Source organism: Oncorhynchus nerka, linkage group LG15 (genome assembly GCF_034236695.1).
Source record: "Oncorhynchus nerka isolate Pitt River linkage group LG15, Oner_Uvic_2.0, whole genome shotgun sequence".
NCBI classification, from domain to species: domain Eukaryota; kingdom Metazoa; phylum Chordata; class Actinopteri; order Salmoniformes; family Salmonidae; genus Oncorhynchus; species Oncorhynchus nerka.
Window position 1 is genome coordinate 85,930,842 of NC_088410.1, and position 27,271 is coordinate 85,958,112.

General features: G+C 45.3%; 1 protein-coding gene across 3 annotated transcripts in view; it reads left to right on the forward strand.

Annotated features, from left to right (window-relative positions):
* Positions 1–27,271, forward strand: part of LOC115142357 (voltage-dependent calcium channel subunit alpha-2/delta-2-like) — a 344,103-nt gene that overhangs the window by 72,333 nt on the left and 244,499 nt on the right. For all 3 annotated transcript variants that reach the window (XM_065001983.1, XM_065001986.1, XM_065001984.1), the window contains exon 3: positions 14,727–14,843. In XM_065001983.1, coding sequence (XP_064858055.1) covers positions 14,727–14,843 — 117 coding nt within the window. The remainder of the gene's footprint in view (positions 1–14,726; positions 14,844–27,271) is intronic.

The window sequence follows — 27,271 nt, forward strand, 5'->3', positions numbered from 1 at the left end:
TTAATTTGCAGTGAGTGCTATATTATAGCAAAACGTTTAAATCTGCTCAGGGGTTTTGGGAATGGAAAGGTTACCAAGACAGACCCAGGACGGGAAGTCAGAGAGGAGAGAGTTCAAACATACTGTTGGAGACCATCCTGCTACTGAGACATACTGTAACAGCAGAAGGACAGTCATGGGCTGCCTCTCAAATGGCACACTATTCCCATATGGGCTCTGGTCAAAAGTAGTGCACTGTATTGGTAAAGGATGCAGCCATGGTCACTGTGGCCAGATAATGACAGCCTGGTCAGAAACCAGTCAGATGAAAACAGTACATCCAGATAATGACAGCTGTTAACCCAATTACATTGTCCCAGTTTTACAATGACCTCGTGCAAACACATTGACTGAAGGTGTTAATTATATGGCCAATGAAATGGACAGGTGGACTATAGGTCTGAGAAGCAGCGAGGAGACCAGATGAGATGGTGAAGACAGGAAAAGAGTCCAGACAGAGACAGAGACAGGGTGATAGAGGAAGCGAGTGATGGGACAGAGTGATAGATAGACAAAGCGAGTGATGAGCGAGGCTCTTTGTGTTGATAGCAGCAGCGTTGAGATGTGAGCGTTCAGTCAGGGTGATGGACAGGTGCCAGCCTTCATCAGTGGTGTGGAAGTGGAGCAGTAATCAGGGAGATGAGCAGGAAGTGGAGGAGACGCCAAACAGAGAGCCCCCCAGGACCATGTCTCCTCCTCAGCAGGGCTAGCACAGCCCTAACACACACACACACACACATGCTGATGCACACACACACACACACACACACACACACACACACACACACGCACACACGCACACACGCACACATGCTGATGCACACACAGACACACACACTAGGGCGCTTTACTATGCTGCGGCCACTGTGGTCTAATGTGATAGGATGGAAGATAACATTTGTATGATTGTGTGTTGGATATGGATTCTGGCTGGCCATTAGCATGGGCTGCTGTTTAAATGATATGCTGGGTTGGGAGGGAATAAGCGAGAGAGAAAGATGAAGAGTGGGATGCTGAGAGAGTGGGAGGGAAGAGGGGGATGAAAGAATTATAGAGCATTATAGAGCATATTCTGTTGCTGTCTATTTGAGAAAATCTACTGGGTGAAAAAAAACTATTCCGTACCATCAGCAAGTTAATAAAAAGAGTGTAATTTATCTCTGTCTGAATAACCAATAACCTGAGAAAGGATGGTGAAGAGAGGAGAGGAGGAGACTGCTGCTCCATATTTCTCTCTCTCGCTCTCTTTATCTCTTTCTTTCTTTCTCTCTCTCTCTCTCTCTCTCTCTCTCTCTCTCTCTCCTCTCTCTCTCTCTCCTCTCTCGCTCTCTCCTCTCTCGCTCTCTCCCCTCTCTCTCTGGCTACTCTTTCAAAATAAGGGGTTGATTCCTTTTTCTGTCTGGCTGGGAGTTAGTAACTGTCTGGCTGACTGGCTGGCTGTGGGCCAGTATTGTGAGTTGAATAATGTATGTTAATCTCTATGACCTTTTGATTTAGCTGAAGTGATCAATGAATGAAGAGCCATAGATTAGTTACAGTAAGTGTTTGCAGGTCCATCTGTCCATCTGTCCATCTGGCCCCATTTGTCTGTTTGTGTTTGTCTGTCTGTCAGTCTGTATGTTTGTGTGTGTCTTGGTTGCCAGGTGATATTAGACGGTCTATTCACACTGGTGAGGAGTTTCATTTGAATCAGGGTTAGAGTGACATCTGAATTAAGTTAGGAGCTGCTCTAAAGTCAAGCCTGATTAGCAGCTGGACTATGCTAAAGGCGAGGGTATGACAGAAGAGATGGACTCGTACCATAATGTGAGTGTGAATGAGCTCTGGCAGGTATCAGTCAGACAGGTATGCAGGGAGCTCTCCTATCATTACACTCAGTCCAGTACCAGTCAGGTAGTGTTAGAGGTTGTTCAGTACAGTATCAGTCAGGTAGTGTTAGAGGTTGTTCAGTAGCAGCATAGTTCCAGCTGGCTGGCTGGCTGGCTGGCTGGCATACAGACAGACAGACAGACAGACAGACAGACAGACAGACAGACAGACAGACAGACAGACAGACAGACAGACAGACAGACAGACAGACAGACAGACAGACAGGCAGACAGACAGACATACTGGTGGATACAGTGCCCCTGTCCTTGGTTCCACTAGGTAGATCTGACAGGGTGTTGTCTACGCAAAGGCCTGACTATGTGGCATAGCACTGTGTGTGTGTGTGTGTGTGTGTGTGTGTGTGTGTGTGTGTGTGTGTGTGTGTGTATATATATATTTATGAGTGTGTGTGTATATATATTTATGAGTGTGTGCATGTAGGTGTGCGTGTGAGTGTGTGACTTGTGTATTTTGTTTATCCTGGCTGACAGTCCCTCTGATCATGTTACACATCATGTTCTCTATCTCTGCATATCTCTCTCTCTCTCCTCATATCTCTCTCCTTCTCTCTCTCGTTCTTTCTCGTTCTCTCTCATTCTCTCTCTCTCTCGTTCTCTCTCTTTCTCATTCTCTCTTTCTTTCTCGTTCTCTTCCTCTGTGTCTCTAATATAAGCCTCTCCCTCAGGGCTAGTGTGTGTAAATATTTTGCTTCCTGTGATGCACCATGCTCAGGCTGTTTGACTCAGTGAACCAGTAGCTTTGCAGTTGATCACTCTGGCTTGGATCACTGTTGAGTTGGACTACACTTTAGTGGCAGAGTGGATAGGCCTACAGTATTTATATGTTATATTACAATGTATGTTTTTTTGTGACGTTTTCTCTCTGCACTTACATACTTGTAAGGTTTTTTGTGACAGTGTCCCCCCCAACTCAACAACACAGCAGAACACTCTGAATGACACATTAAGGCCAGCCACCATAGCAGTCAACTCTCCTGTTCTGTCTCACTAAAATCCTCTGGAGGGTCGTGCCTCCAGTGCCAGCCATCCCTGACTGTTCTGTCTTCTCAGTCTTACTGAACTCTGACGGTCGGTCTTGGCGGTCCTGGTTTGTTGTGTCTTATCGAACTCCTCTGGGGGGCTGCTGTGCGGTGCCGTGTCGTGCCGTTATTTCTCTCTGTCTGTGTTCTCCCTTATTGAACTGTTCCCGGGGGCTGTGGATACTGGCTCGGTCTGCTCGGCAGAGCCCGCTAATATTCCTTAATGATGTGGCATCTGTCTCTGTCACCCTCAGCCGGCACCAGCCTGATGCCTCCTATTGTGGCTGACTTCACAGAGCAATAAGCAGTCCTGTCTCTTAGACACAGACATAGGCTGCTGTCAGAGCAAACAGTAGAAAGGCCCCAACAAACAAAATTCTATTTTTCAACAAAGTGGGAGCCGAACATAATTTTCCTTTTTATTTATTTATTATAGTTTTTCTCTTTAGAGTTATTTAGACTGTGTTGATGGCAGAATCATTTGAGGATTTCTGAGATAGCGAACATAGAGGTGTTTGAAATGATTTTGCAGCTTTCACAACTCTTTTTTAGGAAGCGGGAGTAGAGTCACGGAGGGGAAGAGATGCTGAGTTGTGATTGGACAAGCAGAGAACGGTGGCTCTCTGATTGGATAAAGATGGAGCAGAGAGAGTCCTGTTTTAACAGAGATTCTCTGGAGTGTCACCACACCCTACTCTCCATCTGTGTGTTTACACTCACACACTCTGAGCTTGGCACACAGCAAGCAGTTATCATAGCTAATCATTCGCGTGTGAGTGCACCACACATGTGTGTGTCACTCTCATGACTGCCAGGGTGAGCATATTGGCTTGGATTGGCATGCCAACACTTTCAGATCCTGTGCTAGTGTTGCGACCAACCGGCTCCATTGGCCCTATCCACACTGCAGAGCCACCACAACTGCCAGTTTCCTCCTCTGCTGTGTTAATTACAGTCATATCCAGGAAACTGTCCGGGCATCATAGACATGACTCAGTCACATCACTGATAGTCATGTCTTTTTACTGTGAAGTCAGTCCAAATCACACATTTCATTATTTGAGCTTCTGACACTGCTATGATATACATACAGCATGCCCCCCTCCAACACTGCTATGATATACATACAGCATGCCCCCTCCAACACTGCTATGATATACATACAGCATGCCCCCTCCAACACTGCTATGATATACATACAGCATGCCCCCTCCAACACTGCTATGATATACATACAGCATGCCCCCTCCAACACTGCTATGATATACATACAGCATGCCCCCTCCAACACTGCTATGATATACATACAGCATGCCCCCTCCAACACTGCTATGATATACATACAGCATGCCCCCCTCCAACACTGCTATGATATACATACAGCATGCCCCCTCCAACACTGCTATGATATACATACAGCATGCCCCCTCCAACACTGCTATGATATACATACAGCATGCCCCCTCCAACACTGCTATGATATACATACAGCATGCCCCCTCCAACACTGCTATGATATACATACAGCATGCCCCCCTCCAACACTTCCAATTTCAACTGTATGCAATTTTCCCTTTCTGAATAGATCCACAAGTGATGACAAGGGTTGGATTTGAATGTAACGAATGCTGCTGAGAGCGTGTCAGTATGACTTTATAAGAAAACTGCACACAGTACTGTATGCAAATATCTAGCTAAATAAATTCATAGACAATTGAATATGTTCAATTTAACATTTTGACTTGTTGTACCAAGTGTTTCCCTATCCCAAACATATTGCTTTCCAAATACTCTATGATCCACCAACCTCCACTTACATGTAACTGGATCCCTGGGAGAGGGCTCTAGCCGTCGTCAGACTAGTTGTGTGGTTCTTCTAGAATCTTCTAGTAGCGCACTACATTGGGAATCGGGTGCCATTTGAGCTTCAGCCAAGGACTGCTCATTAGCGAGTGTTCCCCATAGAGATACAGTACCTGGATCCCCCTCTCTCTCCGTGGTGCTAGCATCTGTCAGAGCTGCGAGCACAGTACAATACGATCCCACTTTATTTGTCTGTGCTGGGCTGTTATTGCTGAGTTGCAGGCGGAGTACACTACAAGCACTCAGACAGGTTTGTGCTCATAGATCCAGATAGAGATATAGTCTAGTGAGGCTTAAGACAATGATACAACATGCCCAGTGTGTATGTGACTGTCCAGAAGAGGGTGCTAGCTGCAGTCTAGTAGATATAATGAATGTACAGTATATCTCATAAAACGAGGAGAATAAAGTGTGAAATCTCGAAGGCTACTGATGCAGGTCTACCTTCATCTGTCTATTTTGTTTAAAGTGCATTTGGAAAGTATTCAGAGCCCTTCTCTTTTTCCACATTTTGTTACGTTACAGCCTTATTCTAAAATGGATTCATGTTTTTTTCTCCTCATCAATCTACACAAAATACCCCATAATGACAAAGTAAAAACAGGTTTTTAGAAATGTTAGCAAATAAAAACTGAAATATCACATTTACATAAGTATTCAGCGGCAGGGACTAGAGAATGAATATTGATTTTAAAACAAATTTGACGTGGTTTTTAAATCAACTTGGGAAAATCACTTTAAAAGAGTCAGGGTTTGTAGTGTGTCAATGGAGCAGAGAACACTTCCCTCTTGTTTTCACGGGTTAATAAGATGATGTGTTAATGACTTCTTCCACCTTGAGAAATGCCCTCCTCTCAAATGGCGTTTGTGTGTGTGTGTGTGTGTGCATGTGTGTCACATGCACACACACACACAAGGCGCAGCGTGACCAAGGCGCAGCGTGATTTGAATACATGTTATATTTTAATGAAGACGGACACTAAACAAACTACAAAAAAACAAAAAAAAACAAACATGAAGCTATACTACATATGTGCAGACACAGGCAACTAGACATAGACAATAACCCACCAAATACCCAAAGAAGATGGCTGCCTAAATATGGTTCCCAATCAGAGACAACGATAAACAGCTGCCTCTAATTGAGAACCAATCTAGGCAACCATAGACATACATAAACACCTAGATGGTAAACAACCCCATAAACCTACAAAAACCCTAGACAGTACAAAAACACATACATCATCCATGTCACACCCTGACCTAACCAAAACAATAAAGAAAACAAAGAACACTAAGGTCAGGGCGTGACAGTAACCCCCCCCCCCCCCCCCCCCAAAGATGTGGACTCTGGGTCTGGGTGGGCATGACTCCGAGGTGACGGTTCTGGCTCAGGACGTGGACCCCGCTCCATTTCTGACTCGTCACACTTACTTAATGTTTCTGGAGCGGGAACCCTCACCGCCGACCACGGATTAGAGGACGCCACTGGACTGATGGTCGAGTCTGGAGTGAGTGGCGCCTCTGGATTGGAGGGAGACTCTGGCGGATCCGGACTGGAGGGAGACTCTAGCGGATTCGGACTGGAGGGAGACTCTGGCGGATCCGGACTGGTATGTTCCCGGACTGCGACCCGTCGTGGTAGGTTCCGGACTGCGACCCGTCGTGGTAGGTTCCGGACTGCGACCCGTCGTGGTAGGTTCCGGACTGCGACCCGTCGTGGTAGGTTCCAGACTGCGACCCGTCGTGGTAGGTTCCAGACTGCGACCCGTCGTGGTAGGTTCTGAACTGCGACCCGTCGTGGTAGGTTCCGGTCTGTGGCCCGTCGTAGGAGGTTCCAGTCTGTAGACTGTTGCCGGACTCTCTGGACTGGGTACTGTAGCCGGATGCTCTGGACTGGGTACTGTAGCCGGACGCTCTGGACTGGGTACTGTAGCCGGACGCTTTGGACTGGGTACTGTAGCCGGACGCTCTGGACTGGGTACTGTAGCCGGACGCTCTGGACTGGCTCCTGTAGCCGGACGCTCTGGACTGGGTACTGTTGCCGGACGCTCTGGACTGGCGTGGCGCACTGTAGGCCTGGTGCGTGGTGCCGGTACTGGTGGTACTGGGCCGAAGACACGCACCTCAGGGCAAGTGCGAGGAGCAAGAACAGGGAGTACTGGACCCTGGATGCTCACTGGTGGCCTGGTGTGTTGTGCCGGCACTGGTGGTACCGGGCTGGAGACACGCACCTCAGGGCGAGTGCGGGAGGAGGAACAGGGCGTACAGGGCTCTGGAGACACACAGGAAGCCTGGTGCGTGGTGTTGGCACTGGTGGTACTGGGCTGGAGACACGCACCTCAGGGCGAGTGCGGGGAGGAGGAACAGGGCGTACAGGGCTCTGGAAACACACAGGAAGCCTGGTGCGTGGTGTTGGCACTGGTGGTACTGGGCCGAAGACACGCACCTCAGGGCAAGTGCGAGGAGCAAGAACAGGGAGTACTGGACCCTGGATGCTCACTGGTGGCCTGGTGTGTTGTGCCGGCACTGGTGGTACCGGGCTGGAGACACGCACCTCAGGGCGAGTGCGGGGAGGAGGAACAGGGCGTACAGGGCTCTGGAGACACACAGGAAGCCTGGTGCGTGGTGTTGGCACTGGTGGTACTGGGCTGGAGACACGCACCTCAGGGCGAGTGCGGGGAGGAGGAACAGGGCGTACAGGGCTCTGGAAACACACAGGAAGCCTGGTGCGTGGTGTTGGCACTGGTGGTACTGGGCTGGGGACACGCACCTCAGGGCGAGTGCGGGGAGGAGGAACAGGGCGTACAGGGCTCTGGAGACACACAGGAAGCCTGGTGCGTGGTGTTGGCACTGGTGGTACTGGGCTGGAGACACGCACCTCAGTGCGAGTGCGGGGAGCAGGAACAGGACGTACTGGGCTGTGGAGGCGTACTGTAGGTCTGGAGTGTAAAGCTGACACAACCCGTCCTGGCTGGATGCTCATTCTAGCCCGGCCAATGTGAGGAGCTGGAATATAGCGCACCGGGCTAGAAATGTGCACTGGAGACACCGTGCGCATCTCTGCATAACACGGTGCCTGACCAGTTACACGCTCCCCACGGTAAGCACAAGGAGATGGCTCAGGTCTCCTACCTGACTTAGCCAATTTCCTCGTGTGCCCCTCCCAAAACATTTCTTGGGGCTGCCTCTCGGGCTTCCGTGTTAGCCGTGTACCCTTATATCTTCGCCGTTCCTCCATTCTCCTGTATCCCTCCTCGCACTGTTCCAAAGAATCCCATGCAGGCTCTGGCCCTCTCCCTGGATCGATCGACCAACTCTCAATCTCCTCCCAGGTTGTAACCCATTCGTCCTTCTCCCAGGTCCATTTCTCCATTAAGCGCTGTTCCTCCCATTCACGCTGCTTGGTCCTTTTATGGTGGGTTATTCTGTCACGTTCGTTGAATGGAGGAGACCAAGGCGCAGCGTGATTTGAATAAATGTTATATTTTAATGAAGACGGACACTAAACAAACTACAAAAAAAACGAACATGAAGCTATACTACATATGTGCAGATACAGGCAACTAGACATAGACAATAACCCACGAAATACCCAAAGAAGATGACTGCCTAAATCAGAGACAACTAAATAAACAGCTGCCGCTAATTGAGAACCAATCTAGGCAACCATAGACATACATAAACACCTAGATGGTCCCCAACTCCATAAACCTACAAAACCCCTAGACGGTACAAAAACACATACATCACCCATGTCACACCCTGACCTAACCAAAACAATAAAGAAAACAAAGAATACTAAGGTCAGGGTGTGACAGTGCGTACGTACGCGTTCACCTGATTATTGGTCTGTGGTTTGAGGGGACATTGGTGAGTTACACAGTGCAGGCTAATGACTTTTCCTGGGTGGGTAATTGAAGTACGGAATGAAGGAAACACAGGAACATCTGGGGAATAGAAACACCTGTCTGATTTAAAACTACAGCATTCACATACAGGAGTCATAAAGGAGAGAACCTCTGTTTCCATACACCTACAGCATTCACATACAGGAGTCATAAAGGAGAGAACCTCTGTTTCCATAGACCTACAGCATTCACATACAGGAGTCATAAAGGAGAGAACCTCTGTTTCCATACACCTACAGCATTCACATACAGGAGTCATACAGGAGAGAACCTCTGTTTCCATACACCTACAGCATTCACATACAGGAGTCATAAAGGAGAGAACCTCTGTTTCCATACACCTACAGCATTCACATACAGGAGTCATAAAGGAGAGAACCTCTGTTTCCATACACCTACAGCATTCACATACAGGAGTCATAAAGGAGAGAACCTCTGTTTCCACACAACTACAGCAGTATGTCCATATCTTCTGCTTCCATACACCTACAGCAGTATGTCCATATCTTCTGCTTCCATACACCTACAGCAGTATGTCCATATCTTCTGCTTCCATACACCTACAGCAGTATGTCCATATCTTCTGCTTCCATACACCTACAGCATATGTCCAGATCTTCTGCTTCCATACACCTACAGCAGTATGTTTATATCTTCTGCTTCCATACACCTACAGCAGTATGTCCAGATCTTCTGCTTCCATACACCTACAGCAGTATGTTTATATCTTCTGCTTCCATACACCTACAGCAGTATGTCCAGATCTTCTGCTTCCATACACCTACAGCAGTATGTCCATATCTTCTGCTTCCATACACCTACAGCAGTATGTCCAGATCTTCTGCTTCCATACACCTACGGCAGTATGTCCAGATCTTCTGCTTCCATACACCTACAGCAGTATGTCCAGATCTTCTGCTTCCATACACCTACAGCAGTATGTTTATATCTTCTGCTTCCATACACCTACAGCAGTATGTCCATATATTCTGCTTCCATACACCTACAGCAGTATGTCCAGATCTTCTGCTTCCATACACCTACGGCAGTATGTCCATATCTTCTGCTTCCATACACCTACAGCAGTATGTTTATATCTTCTGCTTCCATACACCTACAGCAGTGTGTTTATATATTTTGCTTCCATACACCTACAGCAGTATGTTTATATCTTCTGCTTCCATACACATACATCAGTATGTTTATATCTTCTGCTTCTTTACACCTACAGCAGTATGTTTATATCTTCTGCTTCCATACACCTACGGCAGTATGTCCAGATCTTCTGCTTCCATACACCTACAGCAGTATGTTTATATCTTCTGCTTCCATACACCTACAGCAGTATGTTTATATCTTCTGCTTCCATACACCTACAGCAGTATGTCCATATCTTCTGCTTCCATACACCTACAGCAGTATGTCCAGATCTTCTGCTTCCATACACCTACAGCAGTATGTTTATATCTTCTGCTTCCATACACCTACAGCAGTATGTCCAGATCTTCTGCTTCCATACACCTACAGCAGTATGTTTATATCTTCTGCTTCCATACACCTTCAGCAGTATGTTTATATCTTCTGCTTCCATACACCTACGGCAGTATGTCCAGATCTTCTGCTTCCATACACCTACAGCAGTATGTTTATATCTTCTGCTTCCATATTCCTACAGCAGTATGTCCAGATCTTCTGCTTCCATACACCTACGGCAGTATGTCCATATCTTCTGCTTCCATACACCTACAGCAGTATGTTTATATCTTTTGCTTCCATACACCTACAGCAGTATGTTTATATATATTGCTTCCATACACCTACAGCAGTATGTTTATATCTTCTGCTTCCATACACATACAGCAGTATGTTTATATCTTCTGCTTCTTTACACCTACAGCAGTATGTTTATATCTTCTGCTTCCATACACCTACGGCAGTATGTCCAGATCTTCTGCTTCCATACACCTACAGCAGTATGTTTATATCTTCTGCTTCCATACACCTACAGCAGTATGTTTATATCTTCTGCTTCTTTACACCTACAGCAGTATGTCCATATCTTCTGCTTCCATACACCTACAGCAGTATGTCCAGATCTTCTGCTTCCATACACCTACAGCAGTATGTTTATATCTTCTGCTTCCATACACCTACAGCAGTATGTTTATATATTCTGCTTCCATACACCTACGGCAGTATGTCCAGATCTTCTGCTTCCATACACCTACAGCAGTATGTCCATATCTTCTGCTTCCATACACCTACAGCAGTATGTTTATATCTTCTGCTTCCATACACCTACAGCAGTATGTTTATGTCTTCTGCTTCCATACACCTACAGCAGTATGTCCATATCTTCTGCTTCCATACACCTACAGCAGTATGTCCAGAACTTCTGCTTCCATACACCTACAGCAGTATGTTTATATCTTCTGCTTCCATACACCTACGGCAGTATGTCCAGATCTTCTGCTTCCATACACCAACAGCAGTATGTCCAGATCTTCTGCTTCCATACACCTACAGCAGTGTGTTTATAACTTCTGCTTCCATACACCTACAGCAGTATGTCCAGATCTTCTGATTCCATACACCTACAGCAGTATGTTTATATCTTCTGCTTCCATACACCTACAGCAGTATGTCCATATATTCTGCTTCCATACACCTACAGCAGTATGTCCATATCTTCTGCTTCCATACACCTACAGCAGTATGTCCAGATCTTCTGCTTCCATACACCTACAGCTGTATGTCCATATCTTCTGCTTCCATACACCTACAGCAGTATGTCCATATCTTCTGCTTCCATACACCTACAGCAGTATGTTTATATCTTCTGCTTCCATACACCTACAGCAGTATGTCCAGATCTTCTGCTTCCATACACCTACAGCAGTATGTCCATATCTTCTGCTTCCATACACCTACAGCAGTATATCCAGATCTTCTGCTTCCATACACCTACAGCAGTATGTCCATATCTTCTGCTTCCATACACCTACGGCAGTATGTCCATATCTTCTGCTTCCATACACCTACAGCAGTATGTCCATATCTTCTGCTTCCATACACCTACAGCAGTATGTTTATATCTTCTGCTTCCATACACCTACAGCAGTATGTCCATATCTTCTGCTTCCATACACCTACAGCAGTATGTTTATATCTTCTGCTTCCATACACCTACAGCTGTATGTCCATATCTTCTGCTTCCATACACCTACAGCAGTATGTCCATATATTCTGCTTCCATACACCTACAGCAGTATGTTTATATCTTCTGCTTCCATACACCTACAGCAGTATGTTTATATCTTCTGCTTCCATACACCTACAGCAGTATGTCCATATCTTCTGCTTCCATACACCTACAGCAGTATGTTTATATATTCTGCTTCCATACACCTACAGCAGTATGTCCATATCTTCTGCTTCCATACACCTACAGCAGTATGTTTATATCTTCTGCTTCCATACACCTACAGCAGTATGTCCATATCTTCTGCTTCCATACACCTACAGCAGTATGTCCATATCTTCTGCTTCCATACACCTACAGCAGTATGTCCATATCTTCTGCTTCCATACACCTACAGCAGTATGTCCATATCTTCTGCTTCCATACACCTACAGCAGTATGTCCATATCTTCTGCTTCCATACACCTACAGCAGTATGTTTATATCTTCTGCTTCCATACACCTACAGCTGTATGTCCATATCTTCTGCTTCCATACACCTACAGCAGTATGTCCATATCTTCTGCTTCCATACACCTACAGCAGTATGTTTATATCTTCTGCTTCCATACACCTACAGCAGTATGTTTATATCTTCTGCTTCCATACACCTACAGCAGTATGTCCAGATCTTCTGCTTCCATACACCTACAGCAGTATGTCCAGATCTTCTGCTTCCATACACCTACAGCAGTATGTCCATATCTTCTGCTTCCATACACCTACAGCAGTATGTTTATATCTCCACTGGGAAAAAAGCTCTTCTCACCTCCTGACTTTCTGGTTAAATAAAGGTGAAATAAAAACTCTTCTTGACCATTTAGCCAGACACAACAAGACAATATAGGCCAGGAGTGGGCAACTGGTTGCCCGCAGGCCTGGCCTCCCTTTTATAGCCCTGTGGATCCATTCGAAGTCTGTTTGTGGATCAGCAGTCACTCAATTAGCCCATGTCTGACAATAATTTTTTGGATTGGTAAGTTAGTCTAGCGGCCGGCTATCTAAACTCAAATATCATATTAAAATCTGAAAACATTTATCTCTACCCTATGGTAAAATGTGTAGAATTGCAGGAGATGAATTTCTTTTCAAAAGTCTCTCCGCTATCAATCTTTTGCTCGCAAAGAGGCGGGGCCCCCTAACAAAATGTAACGTACGGCCCCAAAAAGGCTAAGGCCAGCTCTGACTGCATATGTGGGTATGGATGTGGGTACGCAGACCCGCGAGCCACAGTGGCCCCTCATGATGAGTTCAGATTTTACTGGCTGCCTCTCTGCACACCTACCTTTTAGCCTGACAGTGATGGATCATAGGTGATGGAGGCTGACATTTTCCTCTTCTAATCGCTGCACACAAAACACGTAAATCTCAGCATATAAATAGCTCCTATTAATGATAGTTATTTATAAACTGGGGGGTTCGAACCCTGAGTGCTGATTGGCTGACAGCCGTGGAATATCAGACCGTATACCACAGGTATTTATACTGCTCTAATTACGTTGGTAACCAGTTTATAAAGGCACCTCGGGGGTTTGTGGAATTTCATTGCGTCGTGCCTAAGAAAAGCCCTTAGCTGTGGTATACTGGCCATATACCACACCTCCTCTGGCCTTAAATATTACCCCTCCACAATTTTTCAGGAAGTACAAGAGGAAGTAAATCAGATTTCTGTGGATGTAATTTCACTTTTATTAATGCATCAATCAAGAGAGAGTATGTAAATGTATTAATCATCAAAACACATTCCCACACATTGCTTTCTCCTTATTACACATAGCTTACTCAGCCCCAATGTACGTAGTCTAATCACATCAACTGTACATGAAAAAAGGCTTGTGAAATAGTCCTACACTCTTAAAAAATAGCACTATCTAGAACCTGAAAGGGTTATTTGGCTGTCCCCATAGGAGAACCCTTTGAAGAACCTTTTTTGGTTCCATGTAGAACCGTTTCCACAGAGGTTTCTACATGGAACCCAAAAGGGTTCTAAATAGGACCAAAAAGGGTTCTATAGGGACAGCTGAATAATCCTGTTAGAACCCTTTTTTCTAAGAGTGTACTACAAGCCCACCAAGCCATAGTGAGAGTGGTTTTGCAGTGTGAAAGTGTGGCGTATTGCACCACAGTGTAGTGTCTTATATGGCAGTCAGGATCAGTTTTAAACCCAAGGGACGTGGCCTGCTGTGGACCACAGAGCATGTCTGCCTGCCAGAGCTCAGACCCAGAACCACTGCTGAGGACTACTTGTTCAGGTGAAACAGAGGATACTGGGAGAAGAGTCCATTTCTCTGGCTGGGTCTGACATGGCATCCTACAGTATATTCCTATAGCCTATAATGCAGCACTACTTTTGGCCAGAGCCCATAAAGATGTGCACAGCCTCTCTGTGTGGACAAACATCTGTCATGATTCTGGCTTCTGGTTGGCTGTCATCGCCCCTGTTCTCCTTTCTGGTCACGCGCTTCTGTCTTTGTCTCTCCCGATTACGTTCATTATCACTTTTCACTAAGGGATCTTGGACATTTAGCTTGTGTGTGCATTTAGTGGCTGGCTTGGTATTACCCCACAGACGTCGGCTGGTTAGGGTGCACTGTCAATAAGGACAGCTGCCCTATTAGCTACATGAAATGACCTGCTAAGTGTGTGTGTGCTATGTTGAAAATAGAAAGCATAGCCATGGCCAGTGTTACGTGGCTCTCGTGACTCACATCAGAAACTGACAGGCATTTTGAACTAATCTTTGACTCCTGTGTTCTCTCTGTAGATTTACAATGAGAAGAAGAGTCAGTTTGACATCAAGAGGAACAATCCCAAGGACCTGGTGGAGAGGGTGGCACGAGACATCGCCAAGCTGCTCACTAGCAAGAGGAGAGCCCTGGAGGTAAGTGGATGCTACTGCACCTGTTAGAGAGTTGATGTTTCCAGAGGGGGAAATAGTTATTTCCATATAGGAACATGCTGGAGGGGTTAGTTCCATATCTTCTTAAAGCGTTGCAATCAATCACATTTATTTATAAAGCCCTTTTTACATTAGCAGAAAACCCCAAACAATGCAGAAGCACAGTGGCAGGGAAAAAATCCCTAGAATACAAGGGGGATACCTAGTCAATTGTACAACTGAATGCATTCAACTGAAATGTGTCTTCTGCATTTAACCCAACCCCTCTGAATCAGAGAAGTGCAGGGGGCCACCTTAATCGACATCCACGTCTTCTGCATTTAACCCAACCCCTCTGAATCAGAGAAGTGCAGGGGGCCTTAATCGACATCCACGTTTTCGACACCCGGGGGTTAACTGGCTTGATCAGGGGCAGAACGACAGATTTTTCCTTGCCAGCTCAGGGATTCGATCCAGCAACCTTTCGGTTACTGGCCCGTCGCTCTAACCACTAGGATACCTGCCGCCGTGCTTAGATAAAGGCAGGAACCTAAGAAGAAACCTAGAGGGGAGCCAGGTTCTGAGGGGTGGCCTGTCCTCTTCTGGCTGTGCCGGGTGGAGATAATAAGAGTACATGGCCATTAAGGCCAGATTGTTCTTCAAGATGTTCAAATGTTCATAGATGACCAGCAGGGTCAAATAATAATCAGTGGTTGTAGAGGATGCAACAGGTCAGCACCTCAGGAGTAAATGTCAGTTGGATTTTCATAGCCGAGCATTCAGAGGTCGAGGCAGCAGGTGCGGTAGAGAGAGAGTCGAAAACAGCAGGTCCGGGACAAGGTAGCACATCCGGTGAACAGGTCAGGGTTCTCTAGCCGCAGGCAGAATAGTTGAAACTGGAGCAGCAGCACGAGCATGTGGACTGGGGTCAGCCAGGAGTCATCAGGCCAGGTAGTCGTGAGGCATGATCCTAGGGCTCAGGTCCTCCCGGAGGGGAGGGAGAGAGAGAATTAGAGGGAGCATACTTAAATTCACATAGGACACCAGATAAGATAGGAGAATTACACCAGATATGACAGACTGACCCTAGCCCCCCGGCACATAAACTATTGCAGCATAGATACTGGAGACTGAGACAGGGGTGGGTCGGAGGACACTATCGCCCCATCCGACGATACCTCCGGACAGGGCCAACCAGGCAGGATATAACCCCACCCACTTTGCCAAAGCACTAGAGGGATATAAACCAACGTACTACCCTGAGACAATGTTGAGTATAGCCCACGAACATCTCCTCCACCACACGAGCCCGAGGGGGGCACAAAACCGTACAGGAAGATCACATCTGTGACTCAACCCACTCAAGTGACGCACCCCTCCTAGGGACGGCATGGAAGAGCACTAGTAAGCCAGTGACTCAACCCCCGTAATAGTGTTAGAGGCAGAGAATCCCAGTAGAGAGAGGGGAGCCGGCCAGGCATAGACAGCAAAGGTGGTTCGTCGCTTCAGTGCCTTGCCGTTCACCTTCGCACCCCTGAGCCATACTACACTCAATCATAGGACCTACTGAAGAGATTAATCTTCAGTAATGACTTAAACCTCTTAAGGATCCGCCTCTTTTTTCAACTTTCGTCTAAAATTATATACCCAAATCTAACTGCCTGTAACTCAGGCCCTGAAGCAAGGATATGCATATTCTTGGTACCATTTGAAAGGAAACACTTTGTAGTTTATGGAAATGTGAAAGGAATGTACGGGAATATAACACAATAGATGTGGTAAAAGATAATACAAAGAAAAAAAGAACTTTTATTTTGTATTTCTTTGTAATATCATCTTTGAAATACAAGAGAAAGGCCATAATGTATTATTCCAGCCCAGTTGCAATTTAGATTTTGGCCACTAGATGGCAGCAGTGTATGTGCAAAGTTTTAGACTGATCCATTGAACCATTGCATTTCTGTTTTTTTGTATCAAGACTGCCCAACTGTGCCTAATTTGTTTATTAATAACTTTTCATGTTCAAAACTGTGCACTCTCCTCAAACAATAGCATGGTGTTATGTCACTGTAATAGCTACTGTAAATCAGACAGTGCAGTTAGATTAACAAGAATTTAAGCTTTCTGCCAATATCAGACATGTGTTATGTCCTGGGAAATGTTCTTGTTACTTACTAACTCATGCTAATCGCATCCCTCCCCCAAGAGAGAAAATATTGAAAATCAGTTCGGGATATTTCAAAAAGCCAATCATAATATTAAGGTGCATGATAGAGTCACAGTTTGAACTAATCTTCTACTTTATTAGGTTGGATAACAAAGCAGTGAATACATTTATAAGGTTGGATAACAGAGCAGTTAATACGTTTATTAGGTTGATAACAAAGCAGTTAATACGTTTATAAGGTTGGATAACAAAGCAGTTAATACGTTTATAAGGTTGGATAACAAAGCAGTTAATACAGTTATTAGGTTGGATAACAGAGCAGTTAATACTTTTATTAGGTTGGATAACAAAGCAGTTAATAAATGTATTAGGTTGGATAACAGAGCAGTTAATACCTTTATTAGGTTGGATAACAAAGCAGTTAATACATTTATAAGGTTGGATAACAAAGCAGTTAATACATTTATTAGGTTGGATAACAGAGCAGTTAATACATTTATAAGGTTGGATAACAGAGCAGTTAATACGTTTATTAGGTTGGATAACAGAGCAGTTAATACATTTATAAGGTTGGATAACAAAGCAGTTAATACGTTTATAAGGTTGGATAACAAAGCAGTTAATACGTTTATTAGGTTGGATAACAGAGCAGTTAATACATTTATAAGGTTGGATAACAAAGCAGTTAATACGTTTATAAGGTTGGATAACAAAGCAGTTAATACATTTATTAGGTTGGATAACAAAGCAGTTAATACGTTTATAAGGTTGGATAACAAAGCAGTTAATACAGTTATTAGGTTGGATAACAAAGCAGTTAATACATTTATTAGGTTGGATAACAAAGCAGTTAATACATTTATTAGGTTGGATAACAAAGCAGTTAATACATTTATTAGGTTGGATAACAAAGCAGTTAATACATTTATTAGGTTGGATAACAAAGCAGTTAATACAGTTATTAGGTTGGATAACAAAGCAGTTAATACGTTTATTAGGTTGGATAACAAAGCAGTTAATACATTTATTAGGTTGGATAACAAAGCAGTTAATACTTTTATGGGGTTGGATAACAAAGCAGTTAATACAGTTATTAGGTTGGATAACAAAGCAGTTAATACATTTATTAGGTTGGATAACAAAGCAGTTAATACGTTTATAAGGTTGGATAACAAAGCAGTTAATACAGTTATTAGGTTGGATAACAAAGCAGTTAATACATTTATTAGGTTGGATAACAAAGCAGTTAATACGTTTATGGGGTTGGATAACAAAGCAGTTATTACAGTTATTAGGTTGGATAACAAAGCAGTTAATACATTTATTAGGTTGGATAACAAAGCAGTTAATACATTTATTAGGTTGGATAACAAAGCAGTTAATACGTTTATTAGGTTGGATAACAAAGCAGTTAATACATTTATTAGGTTGGATAACAAAGCAGTTAATACTTTTATGGGGTTGGATAACAAAGCAGTTAATACAGTTATTAGGTTGGATAACAAAGCAGTTAATACGTTTATTAGGTTGGATAACAAAGCAGTTAATACATTTATTAGGTTGGATAACAAAGCAGTTAATACTTTTATGGGGTTGGATAACAAAGCAGTTAATACAGTTATTAGGTTGGATAACAAAGCAGTTAATACATTTATTAGGTTGGATAACAGAGCAGTTAATACATTTATTAGGTTGGATAACAAAGCAGTTAATACATTTATTAGGTTGGATAACAGAGCAGTTAATACATTTATTAGGTTGGATAACAAAGCAGTTAATACGTTTATTAGGTTGGATAACAAAGCAGTTAATACGTTTATTAGGTTGGATAACAGAGCAGTTAATACGTTTATAAGTTTGGATAACAAAGCAGTTAATACGTTTATTAGGTTGGATAACAAAGCAGTTAATACATTTATTAGGTTGGATAACAGAGCAGTTAATACGTTTATAAGTTTGGATAACAAAGCAGTTAATACGTTTATTAGGTTGGATAACAAAGCAGTTAATACGTTTATAAGGTTGGATAACAAAGCATTTAATACGTTTATTAGGTTGGATAACAAAGCAGTTAATACATTTATTAGGTTGGATAACAGAGCAGTTAATATGTTTATAAGTTTGGATAACAAAGCAGTTAATACGTTTATAAGTTTGGATAACAAAGCAGTTAATACATTTATTAGGTTGGATAACAAAGCAGTTAATACCGTTATTAGGTTGGATAACAAAGCAGTTAATACGTTTATTAGGTTGGATAACAGAGCAGTTAATACGTTTATTAGGTTGGATAACAAAGCAATTAACATGTTTGTTTCGCTCAAATCAGCTGTGCATTCATATCCATAGGATACTGTGAACGCATAATTTCACCCAACCATATCTCCTTTTGATAATCAGAGTTTATATTCATTTAAAGTAGAGCTAAGTTGGTAAAAAAAAATATAATGTCGCAGGCGAATGTCCTCTGAATCAATTTAGTTCATCATATTCATCATTTCATGAAATGTGTGTGCTGTATATTAAAACACTGGTAAACACATAGTGAGGAGAAGCACCCATAGAGGAGACCTAAAGCCTACAGGCAGAGGGGAAGCTCTGAGGGGGGATAACACAGAGTGAGAGAGATGAAGAGAGGGGGGAGGGAGCTGTACTCCTCTCTCCTTCCCTCTGTGCTGCCTCTCAAAAGGGCCCTCAAGGCATAAGTGCTGCTGTTTTCACCAGTCAAGTCCCTTGAAGGAACATTTGAGGGTATCTTTTAACAGCACAGGGTCTCACATGAGAAGGCACAGTAACCCTGAGCAGTGCACCACAGCCACTTCAGGGGACAGGCATGGCTAATTCTGTGGCACGGACCCTTAAAGTGAGAGGTATCACGATGTGCCCTGTGGTCGTGTCGTGTGTGGGAAGGAAATTGCACTGCTACTGACCCTCCGCTGCCTGTTTTGGCAGGGGTGCCCTGTGAGCTCAGTGCAGTGCCCATGCCTCTCCCCTCCCCATGCCTGTGTGCCCATCGTGCTCATCCTCCTGCTGGCCTAACCTCCCGGACCACACGTCACCTCACATCCTGTCTCCACTGTTCACTCAGGAGGGAGGAGAGGAAACGAGGTGAAAAAAGAGAAGTGATGGAATGAGAATGGCCCCTGAGGCTCGGGAAAAACCAGGGAAATTAAGTTCAGAAATTCATAGATTTAAAAATGAGCAATGAGAGAGAGATGGTTGGAATGAGAGAGAGGGAGAGAGAGAGAGAGAGAGAGAGAGAGAGAGAGAGAGAGAGAGGGGGAGAGGGGGATGGTTGGAATGAGAGAGAGGGAGAGAGAGAGAGAGAGAGAGAGAGAGGAGGGAGAGAGAGAGAGAGGGGGAGAGGGGGATGGTTGGAATGAGAGAGAGATGGTTGGAATGAGAGAGAGGGAGAGAGAGAGAGAGAGAGAGAGAGAGAGAGAGAGAGAGAGAGAGAGAGGGAGAGGGGAGAGGGGAGAGGGGATGGTTGGAATGAGAGAGAGAGAGAGAGAGAGGGAGAGAGAGGGGAGAGGGGGATGGTTGGAGAAAGAGACAGAGAGAGTGAGAGAGAGATTACTCTGGAATACGCTAAAGGAGAGAACAGAGGATGGGGATTGTCACGGAGTCATTTTGTGGTAATTTAAGAGTACGAGGCTCATAAAACGACATAAAACCGTTCATTTGTTTCATTTCACCACATTATACATTCTCACACTAAACAGAAAATTCATGACAGCTGAATCAATTCAACTCCACTCGGTATTCATACTGTATACAGTGGGAATGGAACCAGACTCCTTATGCAGAGTGGAGATAAGGATGTCTCAAACTCATATCCAGGTTGGTTGTGTTGATGTTGCTTTTTATACCAGCCAATTTCTACTTCCTCCTTAATGGTTATTTACTCCCATCCATTCTGAAAGATTGAAACCAGCACAGTAATCAGAATGGGAGCGACAAATAGCTGGAAATGTGAGTTGTGTAAATGCAAACCATTAAGTCCTTTCCTGGGATGGTCATACGTTAATATAAACTCTGTGGTTCGAGTCCTGAATGCTGATTGGCTGACAGCGTTGTGTCGTGCATAAAAACAGCCCTCGCTGTTGTACATTGGCCATATACCACACCCCCTTGTGCCTTATTGCTTAAGTAGACTGTGGGGGGAGTATGTTTATATCTGCTGATGAACAAATGCAAAGCGACTCTAAATGCTTAGTTCCAACTGCTGGAAATGGAAACCACCTCATAACACTCCAGGCTCTCTCATATACATTCATGTGAAATTGTATCCCATCTTGGTAATGCCTCGACCCACTTGGCACAGACTTCAGTTCAATGCCTTTTCCATGTTGGTTCAACGTAATTTCATTGAAATGATGTGGAAACAATGTTGCTTCGACCAGTGTGTGCCCAGTGGGAAGCTTTGAAACAGCTGTATTGCTGTTGTCATTGTAGCATGGAGACAACATCCATCCATCCGTCTCCTGGCTTCCCTTCTCACCCTCAGCGGAAATCAGTGACGTTGTCCAAAGTAAGATGTTTAGCTGTGAAGTCAAGAAACACTATTCAGCGGTTAGCAATGAGTTTTAACCAGCAGGGGCCAGCAGTTTCAGGAACTCCTCCAGAATGATGATACAGTACAGTAAACTCTGGATGTGTTATTCTGTTACATGACAGGGGCCCTCCATAACTTAGATCCTGTGGAATAGAGGAAGAGAAAATAGAGTGTTGCAGACTCAGAAATGTGTGTGTGTGCCTTTGTCTATGTGTGCCTGTGTGTTTCACAAGTGTGTGTGTGTCTGTAACAAGTGTGTCTGCGACAAGTGTGTGTGTGTATATTATCTGAGCATCAAGTCACACACCTGTACACCTAGCTTTACGAGAGGTGGTTGTTTGACAGCCTTTTAACCGGGAGCATGATATAGAACAGAGGCCTCCATGTAATCCGTCAAGTGTATAAAACACCAGGCAGAAGTGATTTCTGTTGAAGTGATCTGGGCCTGCCTCTCTCTTCCCGGGTTCCTTCGACCCCGTCTCCTCTCCCTCCGCTCTGTGTCTCAGCGGCAGCTGGAGGTTCAGTTGGGCTGCTGTATCCCTGCGAACCAGGCCCACACTCCTATAAACAAAGGTGCTACCTAGAACCTTAAAGGGTTCTTCGTCTGTACCCATAGGAAAACCCTTTGAAGAACCTTTTTTGGTTGTATGTAGAACACTTTTTGGTTCCAGGTAAAAACATTTTTCAGTTCCATGTAGAACCCTTTCTACAGAGGGTTCTACATGGATTCCAAAAGAGTTCTATCTGGAACCAAAAAGGGTTCTACATGCAACCAAAAAAAGGTTATCCTATTGGGGCAGCCAAATAACTATTTTGGAATCCTTTTTTCTAAGAGTGTAGTGAAATCTATGAACCAGGTCTGCATGTCTGGAGGCTGTGAACCAGGCCTGCTGGCGGCTGTGAACCAGGCCTGTTGGAGGCTGTGAACCAGGCCTGCTGGCGGCTGTGAACCAGGCCATGCTGGCGGCTGTGAACCAGCCCTTTTGGAGGCTGTGAACCAGGCCTGCTGGCGGCTGTGAACCAGGCCTACTGGAGGCTGCTGAACATCCTGCAGGCTGTTAATCAAAGCCCGTATGCCAAGGAGGCAGCATCATAGGGGTGTCGATCAGGGTCTGTTGGATGGGATTTCTCAAAGCACAATGAGAAGGGACTGATGGAATACAAAAAGGGACCAAGGTTGATTTGATCCAGTTATGTACAGTTCAAGGGGGCCGAATACTTTCGCAAGGCACTGTACATCTCTGTACTCCTCCACTATAGATTTGAGTTTTTTGATCAACAGAAGTGTTTTAATTTATGAAATCTGTTCTCAAGTAGCACTCCTCTGGCGGTTCCTGGCAGACTGGCGGCTCTGGCGGCTCCTGGCTGACTGACGGCTCTGGCGGCTCCTGGCTGAATAGCGGCTCTGGCGGCTCCTGGCAGACTGGCGGCTCCGGAGGCTCCTTGCAGACTGGTGGCTCCGGCGGCTCCTTGCAGACTGGCGGCTCCGGCGGCTCCTTGCAGACTGGCGGCTCCGGCGGCTCCTGGGCAGACGGGAGACTCTAGCAGCTCTGGACAGACGGGAGACTCTAGCAGCTCTGGACAGACGGGAGTCTCTAGCAGCTCTGGACAGACGGGAGACTCTAGCAGCTCTGGACAGACGGGAGAGGGGGGGAAGGCTCTGGCAGCACTGGATAGACGAGGCACACTGTAGGCCTGGTGCGTGGTACCGGCACTGGTGGTACTGGGCGAGTGCAGGGAGCTGCCACCGGAGGGCTGGTGCGTGGAGGTGGTACTGGATAGACCGGACCTTGCAGGCACACTGGATTTCTTGAGCACCGAGCCTGCCCAACCTTACCTGGTTGAATGCTCACGGTCGCCCTGCCAGTGCGGCGAGGTGGAATAGCCCGCACTGGGCTGTGCAGGCGAACCGGGGACACCATGCACAAGGCTGGTGCCATGTACGCCGGCCCAAGGAGACGCACTGGAGACCAGATGCGTAGAGCCGGCTTCATGGCACCTGGCTCGATGCCCACTCTATGCACCCGCACTGGGGATACCGTGTGCTCCACAGCATAACACAGTGCGTGCCCGGTCTCTTTCGCCCTCCGTTAAGCACAGGAAGTTGGCGCAGGTCTCCTACCTGGCTTCGCCACACTTCCTGTGTGCCTCCTCCCAATACATTTTTGGGGCTGACTCTCGGGCTTCCATCCGCGCCGCCGTGCTGCCTCCTCATACCAGCACCTGTCCGCCTTCAGCTCTTCCTTGGGGCGGCGATATTCTCCTGGCTGTGCCCAGGGTCCTTTCCCATCTAGGATCTCTTCCCAAGTCCATTTTTCCAAATAGTTCTGCCTCTCTTGCTGTTGCTGCTTTTCACCACGCCGATTGGTCCTGTTGTGGTGGGTGGTTCTGTAACGGCAGATTTCCTCCTCTTCCTCTGAAGAGGTGAAACAAGGATCGGACCAAAACGCAGCGTGGTTAGAGTTCATGTTTTTTAATAAGAAAACTAAACATAAACAGAATACAAAACAATAAATGTGGCAAACCCGAAACAGTCCTAACTGGTGCAGAAAACACAAAGACAGGAAACAAACACCCACAAAATACCCAAAGAATATGGCTGCCTAAATATGGTTCCCAATCAGAGACAACGATAGACAGCTGCCTCTAATTGAGAACCAATTTAGGCAACCATAGACATACAATTTACCTAGACAGGTGACAGCCCCATGAACATACAAAACTACCTAGAAAGGAAACAGCCCCATAAACATACAAAACTACCTAGAAAGGAAACAGCCCCAAAAAATACAAAACTAACTAGAAAGGAAACAGCCCCATAAACATACAAAACCCCTAGACAAGGGAAAGCACATAAATCCCCCATGTCACACCCTGACCAAACCAAAATAATAAAGAAAACAAAGATAACTAAGACCAGGGCATGACATAGCTATGACAGAAATTGGCCCGGGGCTGAATCTAGTTGCCTACCCCTGTACGTATATAGTCTGTCAATGAATGGATGCTTTTGGGCTGTATTGGTGATACACATATTGCTTTTCCTGTATATTTCACTTCATGGTTTCAGAGCTTAAATATTTCTGCACACCAGACAGACATCAATGAGTAAGAACTAACTTAGTTCCATGACAACGAGTTGGACCGCTTCCTTTCAGGTATCAAGGCAGGTATAAGCTTATGGTTTGACTTCTACAGCCAGGTGGGCGTTACAGAGTAGTGATGCTGACAGAGACTCTACAGTCATACTGATTGTGATTGTGAGGGAATGCAGGAGCTCTGACCAGACACTATGCAGGGATGGCAAAAATGCACTTGACAGAATGAGTCAGTCACCCTGCCTAAGACTCTGTTTCCCCTGGCCTGACCATGGATACCAAGACAACACAGGATGAGGGCGGGGTGGAGGGGGACGGGGACAGGGACTGTGACAGCTCTGTGTCATCTGTCATTGTGCTACACATACAGTTGATAAATAATTTACAAAGACACACACACACACTCGTAGACACACACCACACACCACACACACACACATACGTCACATCGCCCAGGACCCTGACCCCCTCCAAATAGAGTCTGAAATGGTCGATGACTTGAGTCTGCATCCCAGCAATTTTTCAGACACCTCAGTGACTCACTTTAATTGGACAGGCACCCGGCACGTATCACCAATTTAAAACAGCTACATTTAGCCCTCAGTGATTTAAAGAGCCACCGACTAAAAATGTTAAATAAAAAATGACACAATTGTATCACTACTACTTTAATATGCAGTAGAGATCTCCATTATTCTCAGAGTGAAATAGCCATCAGTGGAAGTTCACAGATGGAGAGGTGTCTGAGGAAGTGTTGGTGGAATGTGGTTGTAGATTCAGCTGGTGCTGTTGAGGAGGAAGGATCATATGGAGGAGTGGGCACGGGGCTGACTATTGGTTATGACACTGCAGGAGGATCAGAGAGATGGTTACTGCTCTTCCTCTCTCTCTCTGGTGACAGGTGAAGGGAGTCTGTGAGGTTTTGTTAACAGGTTGACTCTGCATCTTTCTGTTTATGTGTTTCATCTCTATGTCCTAGTAATAAAGACTTGAGTGCTTCTTGTTTTCCAGAGGTATTCAACTCTATATCACCATGGTGGCGGTGGCGGAGGTGGTGGTTGTGGTGGTGGTCGTGGTGGTGGTCGTAGTCATGGTGGTGGTGGTCGTAGTGGTGGTCGTAGTGGTGGTGGGGGTCGTGGTGGTGGTCGTGGTGGTGGTCGTAGTCATAGTGGTGGTGGTGGTTGTGGTGGTGGTTATGGTGGTGGTGGTCGTGGTGGTGGTGGTGGTGGGGGTGGTGGTGGTCGTGGTCATGGTGGTGGTCGTGGTGGTGGTTGTGGTGGTGGTTATGGTGGTGGTGGTCGTGGTCGTGGTGGTGGTTGTGGTCGTGGTCGTAGTGGTGGTGGTGGTGGTGGTGGGGGTGGGGGGATATTGTGCAGACATGACAGAGATGCTCTGTGACTTTACAGTCATACTGATTGTGATTGTGAGGGAATGTAGGAGCTCTGACCGGACACTGTGCAGGGATTGCAAAAGTGTGCTTGACAGAATGAATCAGTAAGCTTCTGTTTCCCCTGGCCTCACCATAGAAACCAAGTCGACACAGATGGACCAGGACGAGGAGGGGATGAGGACTGGATTGGGGAAAGCTCTGTGTCATCTGTCATCGTGTTACACATAGATAAATAATTTACAAAGACACACACACACAAACACATGCAAGCACTCACTCGTACACATACACCACATACACACACAATCATGCCTGTCCACGTGCATGCGTGCACACAAACACACCCACCCACACACTAACAGATTCCCAGGAACCTGACCCCCTCCTAAGATAGTCTAAGGTGGTCGATGACTTGAGTCTGCATCCCAGCGAGTTTTCAGATGCTTCAGAGACTCACTTTAATTGGACAAGCACCCGGCACGATTCACCAATTTAAAACAGCTACATTTAGCCCTCAGTGCTTTAGCCAGAGACTAAAAATGTTAAATAAAACATTACACAATTGTATCACTACTACTTTACTATAGACACTGAACAAAAAATAAACATGTAAAGTGTTGGTCCCATGTTTCATGAGCTGAAATAAAAGATCCCAGAAATGTTCCATACGCACAAGAAGCTTATTTCTCTCAAATGTTGTCCACAAATTTGTTTAAATCCCTTTAGTGAGCATTTCACTTTTTCCAAGATAATCCATCTACCTGTGGCATATCAAGAAGCTGATTAAACAGCATTATCATTACACAGGTGCACCTTGTGCTGGGGACAATAAAAGGACACTCTAAAATGGGCCATTTCCACCAGAGCTGTTGCCAGAGAATGTAATGTTAATTTCTCTACCATAAGCCATCTCCAACTTCATTTGAGAGAATTTGGCAATACATCCAACTTGCCTCACAACCGCAGATCACGTGTATGGCATTGTGTAGGGGAGCGGTTTGCTGATGTCAACATTGTAAAAAGAGTGTCCCATGGTGGCGGTGGGGTTATGGTATTGGCAGGCATAAGCTACAGACAACTAACACAATTGCATTTTAGTGATAGGCAATTTGACGAGTGTTGAGATCCTAAAGCTCATTGTGAAGCCAATTTTTTTTAAGGTATCTGTGATCAACAGATGCATATCTGTTTTCCCAGTTATGTAAAATCCATAGATTAGAG